General features: G+C 40.2%; 1 protein-coding gene across 1 annotated transcript; it reads right to left on the bottom strand.

The window, feature by feature from the left end:
* Positions 1 to 2,492: 2,492 nt before the first annotated feature.
* Positions 2,493 to 3,881, bottom strand: LOC131254926 (UMP-CMP kinase 4-like). Its single transcript, XM_058255630.1, has 4 exons — positions 3,858 to 3,881; positions 3,304 to 3,369; positions 3,077 to 3,184; positions 2,493 to 2,567 (listed from the first exon to the last, which is right to left on the bottom strand). The coding sequence occupies exons 1-4, from the start codon at positions 3,879 to 3,881 to the stop codon at positions 2,493 to 2,495; spliced, it is 273 nt and encodes a 90-aa protein (XP_058111613.1).
* Between the last annotated feature and the right edge of the window lie 3,171 nt (positions 3,882 to 7,052).

Raw genomic sequence — 7,052 nt, 5'->3', positions numbered from 1 at the left:
CATCAAAGGTGGGTCCCACATGGGCCACATATTATATATTATAATAATCTCTCTCTTTCTTCTTCTTCTTCTTCTTTTTTTTTTTTAAGGGATCCAATGTCCAGTGTCCAAACTCTTGCCGTCTGGACGGATGGTGGATTTAAGACACCTACGCCTGGATGGCCCCACATCCCACGTGTATGTGAGGATGGCAGGGATGAAACGCATACTTCTGGTGGGTCCCGCCACCACGTCCAGATAGCTGGACGGCTTGGATTAGACGTGGGTCCCACGATCTGGACGATCAGGATATAACCATGACTCATGGTGGGACCCCGTAGAATTTCCTGGCATCATCACGACAGCTACATGCTGCTCCGGCCACGGCCCACATAGATGGACGGTCTAGATGAACTCCATACCTCAGGTCAGCCCCACAGACTTGCTGACGTAGTTACAGTAGCTATATGGCTGCTATGAGATACCCCAGCCACCCACTTCCATTCCAGATGGGTCCCATGTCCTTGCTGGATGGTGGAGATCCCACATGTGCAAGGTGGGTCCCACCGTCCCAGGGATGGACGGCCTGGATAAAATACATACATCATGGTGGGGTCCACAATACATGGGGAAGAGGGAAAAATGGAGAGAAAGGGAGAGAGAGAAGGAACGGCGTGATGGAGGGGCCCCATCACTATGGGCCCCTCTAATACATATGTCAATACACATATCAAGATGGGTCCTAAATGGGATCCATACCATCAATTGGTAGGCCCCACTTGGTCCATAAAAATAAACAAATTCTAAGCCTAAAAAACACTCACCTTTGATCTCCTCTTCCTTCTTCCGCTTATAGCCTTTAGAGCTCTAAGGGAACAATTTCAACGGTCTAGATGATCTTTAGATGGTGGGGATGGGAGGTAAGAAGTGGGTCACATCTAGCTTTCCCTCATGGAGCTTGGACGTTGGACTCTCATGGGGTTGCTTAGGAGTAAAGAGAGATGATAGAGAGAGAGAAAGAGTGATGTAAGAGAAGTGATGGGAGAGAGGGATGGTGAGTGATGGATGGGTGTACTTGATGGGTGGAGAGAGAGAGAGAGAGAGAGAGAGAGAGAGAGAGAGAGAGAAAGTTGACTTTAGGTAAGGTTGTATAAGAGAGGGATGGGTTGGGTTGCTTGTACTTGATTGATAGATTGATGTGACGTTTGGTAGAGATTCTCTTAGAATTCGCAACGTGCGACATTTTCCTCGAAATAAACGCAGGCCCACATTTCCTGGCCTGGGTGTCACATCGGCACGCACGACGCGGTCGCAAGGATACAAGTCTCGGGTCGAGCTGACTCTGATATATGAGACACAACTCAGGATCATGCACAAATGCCGATAACAAATTGCAGGTCACCGGAATTCGACCGGGAGGACCGTGGAGGCCTACAGAACGGTACGGGCTAGGATACGGGTCTCACAAGTAGCCTGTACTTTGTGTCAGGGTAGCTATACAATGGGCTATACCTGATGAGCATCTTTGATCATTTTCATCTATAAAAACTCTCATTGTAAGAACTGGTTCAAGAAAACCATCTAAGACTCCCTCTAGAAAATTTCCTTGGCACATTGCAGACAGCAAAACCCAATGAAAATTTAAGTAAAAAGACTCAATCTTCCACTCAATAATCACAAACTCAAATGCCCCACCCTCTAAGACTCCCTCTAGAAAGTGGACTTTTTCAGCGGAATTTCATCGAACACCCGACGTGCACACCTAATCAGTTCAAATTTTGCAGAGGACGTTTTTACCTAAAAAAAACCTTCCCCATCACAAAAAAAAAAAAAAAAAAAAAAAAAAAAAAAAAGTAAAGAAGAATGAAATGAAAATATAATGTGAAAGATGCATTGTTAGTAGAAAACAGTGTAAGTTCCAAGGCCAACATGAAAAAACCAGAATATAGTTTAAAGCAACACCCATGACAGTTAAAACTGAATTAAATTATCATTTACACACCATGGCAACTCTATATTCTTCCAACTCATTGATAACAAGTAAGAATTCAAAATAGGTAAAACAAGGTTATGCGAGACAGGTAAACAATCCAGTTAGATCAAGATAACAATGTCAATAAGGAACCAAACAAATGCAAGCCGACATGCAGCTAAGAGATTAAAATATAACAATCCTCCTGTCTTTTGGGATATAGCCTATCCACAAAGGAGTGATTAAAATATCATGAATATCCAATCCGCCATGCTGCTAGGCACTCTATTGGCCCATCAACTACATGATATAACGACGTGGGGCCATGATATGTTAATTAGCATATAGCAACAAAATTAGCAGATATGAGGGCATCTAGCCGATCCAAAACCCGAGATAGGCTAACTCATCCATATGTTATCTATATAACTCAACATACATTGTGCAGTTGGTTGTCCAAACAGCATTCATGTGTATCTCTTTTTCTCTTTTGTATTTATCACACAAGTAATGATTAACAACACTGAACTATCAAGGTGCCTTACGTTCTTACAGCTGAAGAGAAAACGCTTTGGACAGCCTTGAAGACCTCTTCAACAGGCTTTCCAGCATCAATCTAACCAAAAGTAACAGCAGTTAGCTATTGCAAATAGCATCCATGTGCATCCACATGTACACACACTCAAGAAGTTAAAGATGACCTTCAATCATTGTATGAAATCAGCCTACTAACAATTTTCATGTGAGCCTAGAAGAAACTTGACAGGGAATCTAGATACACCCAAAAGTTATAGAAGATCCATTGTCTCATGTAAGAAATGCCATGTGGTAATGTTTCATTGGAGAATGCTGAGGAAAGTTGGTATGCTTGCTCTTTCTAATTTGGATGACTGAAACAGAAGAAAAAAAACAGCTATGATATATGATGTTGTCTCTAGACTTCTGTGGGACCCTGATTTTAATGCATAAAAGTCACTAGTAAAATGCAAGAATAGTTTTGTTTTTTGTTTTTTTTTTTTTTGTTTTTTTTTTGGAGAAGTAGACCAAAATGCCAACGATTAATATTATCACATCAGAATCTTCATGACTTTCTAAAGAGTCAAAATAAAAACAAAAACAAATTACCTTCCGAACCTTCCCTTTGGAGCTATAATACTCAATTACAGGTAAACTGGATTCTGTAAAAACTTTGAACCGCTTCCTGATTGTCTCAATGTTGTCGTGAACTCTTCCCTTCATGAACCAAATTTTATTTTTATTTTTTTTGAAGTAAATGTTAAAAAGAAAGAAACAGTGTCAAAGGGAGTATGGTAATTAGAAAATCTAAAAACAGAAAGATACACATGCCTAACCTGATTCCTATTCAAAAGGCGCCTTTCCATCTCTTCTTCTGAACAGTAAAAAAAATAGTACAAATTCTGGGAGAGAAATTATGGGGCAGATGATTCTTTCACTAGCTGGAGAGATTATAAATTGAATGGTGAAAATTCAAGGAAAAGTTGAATCATAAGCAAAATTGTAAGAAATTAAATACAAATGTAACACCACAATAGGCAAAATTTCAAGGACAAAAGTAGAATCATGAGTATATGAAATGCATCAACCATGTACCGGAAAACAAATGAAACACCTAATATACAACTTATTTGCCAAAATTGGATCGAAGCAGTTCTCCCACACTCTCTGAGTGCACATGTCAATGAGACTCTGCAAAGGAATACCATAGGCCGTTCCTAAACCAAAAATTAATCCGTTCTTAATGAACGATTTTGGTGTAGTGCCAACTAAGAAAGAAACATCATCAATGCCCAAATTTCACCATTCCTATGAAGATGACCATGAATAATACACACAACTATAGACAACTTTATGAATCTGTAACCTATTTCATGACGGGAGGGCTTACAATTGCAAAAGACAAAAGGAGCATCTCAATAGACAATAGTTTCTCTTTTACTAAAATTCATGTAATTCTAGGACCACTGATAGTCTAAGAAAAACAACAACACAAGGCAAGGCAAAATAACTAGACAAAAAATGCACCCATTAGCAACTTTGAAGCATCGGAAAGGAAACAAAATGAGCATGCACATGCACACAGACATGCAAACAAAATTGGACCATTCAGCACCATTTCTAGAGTTATCATGAACCAAGATTTTGAAAGTTCCGTTTTCTATGCAAGATTTTAGAATATATATAGTTGCACCAAGCATCACAATGGCTGGATTTAACATATTGGTCTATCACAATCCTAAGAATGGTGTTCAACCGTAAAAAGTGTGGTAAGAGAACATACATAGCTCACACACAAACATCTGCATTGAAAGTCCACAGAAAATGAAAGAACTTCCTTGAATTTGATGTTGAAAATTGTAAGACCCCGTCCATTCCGTACCATTTTCTATACTTATGTGCACAATGATCGATGCCCTTAACCAAACTTGGTGCACACCCGACTGACCGGAACCCCAAGGCTTCGAAACCGATTTCATATTGACCACCTCATCGTTGCGATTGCGTAGGTATCACTCGTGCGTCTATACGATGCTCCGTTAGTGTGATACGCCACGAAAAATCATTGTTGTATCATGTGCACATGACACCATATTTTCATTCCACACATGTGCACAATACATGCCATGCACACATGTACATGCCACACATGGGTGAGAGAACCTCTACCCATGTGTGTGATGTCACCCTCCCATGCCATCCCTCTCTCATGTGCTCCCCAAAGTCAACTTCTCTCCATACCATACCCTATGCATGACATCATCATACCATGTCATCCCATGCTCCTTTAACCCACCATTAATTCTTAATCATGCACAATTTCCCATAATCCTAGCCTAAGCTAACATTAATCATATTAGCCTAACCTAACCAAAAAATTTATCCATTTCTCTACAAATACTCCTCTATCCCTTAGCATTTTCACCATTTTCTACAATAAGGAGAGAGAGAGAGAGAGAGAGAGAGAGAGAGAGAGGAGTGATCTTGGAGGGCCATCAACTCCATCAATCCCATCCATTCCATCCATCTCAACTATCCATCTAATCCATCAAGGTGAGTACACCCACCCCACTCATTCCTATGTTGTTTTCATTGTGTTCATGTATGGTGGAGATCATGTTGATGATAATGATGTGATTAATGGTGTGGATGCATAGGAGGATTCATACAAAAAAATAATAAAATAATAATTTGTTATAGACTTTATGTGGGACCCATTGATAGTGGACCCCACCAGAACCTTTGTATGCCATCCAAACAGTCCAGTGTGACCCATTGGACTGGCCAAACACACACACCCATGCACACACATGCACACCACACCATAAAAAATAATAAATAAATAAATAAATATTTTTTTTTAAAAAGGGGGAGGGACGCTGTTGCTGCTAGTGTCTAGAGGATGCTGCAGCAAGCAGTATCCCAACTGCTTCAACGGGCAAGGCTGTAGGACCACAACAGGCCCCACCCATGATGAATGTATTTAATCCATGCTGTCCATCCAATTTCCCAGCTTATTTTAGTCATTGAGCCAAAAAATGAAGCCAATCCAAATCTCTAGTAGGCCACACCATAAAAAAGATCATATTAATGGTAATAAACTGTTATGGCTTGCTATGATATTTCTATGCGCCAAAAATGCTTAATATTGGGATTGTTGGGTCTGTGACAAGTCGTAGAATCTAACATATAGGGTGAATAATCCTGATGTGGGCCCCACCTATGAAAAACTACACTAAAACCAAAAAACAAAATTAAAAATATATAGCCAGGGGCTGATGCCCCTGGCTACTGACGTCTAGCGTCCAGTGGACGCTACAGCTTCTGCTGCTTGGAATGGGCAGGGATGGTGGGCCCCACCACCGGTCTCACCGTGATGTATGTCGGACATCTACACCATGCATTTGATGGGTCCCCTTTAGAAATTGGGATACCCCAAAAGTCAGCCGTACACGGAACTCAGGTGACCCACACCATAAATATATATATATATATATATATATATATATATATAGGAAGCTGGATAAATCAGCAATATTTGTGGGTCTGATCATGAGGTATGTGTTATATACAAACCGTCCATCCATTTGGTGAGCTTGTCTTAAGGTTTGAGAAGAAAAGTAAGACAAATCTAACTATCAAGTGGTCCACACTACAAAAGTAGTAGGGGATTGAACATCTACCATTGGAACCCTTTTTGGGTCATAGAAGTTTTGGACCAATATGAAATTTGTTCTTCCTCTTAATTCAGGTCTTTGTGACATTATGAATAGATTAGATGGAAAATAAACATTATGTTAGGCCCTGTGAATTGTTTGACGGTGGAATCATTATCTCCACTACTATTTGTGGTATGGTCTAGATAATCTTTGTATATGATTCTTTTTCTTTTTTGGATAATGCTCTAAAATGATCTCTATATAGATAAACAGTGTAGATATAATAAATACATCACTTTGGGACCCTTGTAACTTTAATCTCCTTGAACCGTTCGTACAACTCAGAGCTTGAGCATAAAAAAATACTTACTGAGGTCCACTTGAAATTTTGATACATCTGAAACTTGATTTAATCCCTTAACCAAGTGGGACACACATAATGGATGGGCTGGATTTGTGAACCATGCCTCGATGGCCCAACAAATGATTATGAATGTTTTAAGGGGGATAAGTAGGTGCTTCTTTTGATACCCATGTAGGGCCCACCAGACCATGGGGCCCACTATGATGTATAAGCTACATCCAAACAATCAGTCTATTTTAGCGAATCAAGAAACAGTGTTGTTGTAATGTTCGCCACTAAAACCTCTTAGAATTTCACCATAATATGTGTGTTAGATCCACATCATCTATGGGCTTTTGTAGACCTTATAAATGTGGACCTGCCACATCAGTGGGACCCACCCATTTTGATGAGCCCAAAATGCCCATAGTTGAAACCTTCGAGGGTCCACTTTGATGTTTAGGAGAGATCCAACCTGTCCATTTGTGTTGCACAGATTATGACCCTCCAACGTGGCCAACGTCCTTAGGGTCACTTTGATGTTTATTTGTCACCCAAAACTAAGTGGGCCCACCATGTGGGA

The sequence above is a fragment of the Magnolia sinica genome, chromosome 9, assembly GCF_029962835.1.
Source record: "Magnolia sinica isolate HGM2019 chromosome 9, MsV1, whole genome shotgun sequence".
Taxonomy (NCBI): domain Eukaryota; kingdom Viridiplantae; phylum Streptophyta; class Magnoliopsida; order Magnoliales; family Magnoliaceae; genus Magnolia; species Magnolia sinica.
The sequence above is the reverse complement of the archived record's forward strand: the minus strand, read 5'-3'. Positions and strand labels throughout refer to the sequence as shown.

Excerpts from the sequence above, each read along its gene's own strand:
- LOC131254926 (XM_058255630.1), bottom strand. The coding sequence starts at position 3,881 with ATGCTCCTTTTGTCTTTTGCAATT. Across the intron at positions 3,370-3,857 it reads TCCTTTTGTCTTTTGCAATT|AATTTGTACTATTTTTTTTA; the intron begins GTAAGCCCTCCC and ends TTTCTCTCCCAG. Across the intron at positions 2,568-3,076 it reads CCAAAGGGAAGGTTCGGAAG|ATTGATGCTGGAAAGCCTGT; the intron begins GTAATTTGTTTT and ends ACTTTTGGTTAG.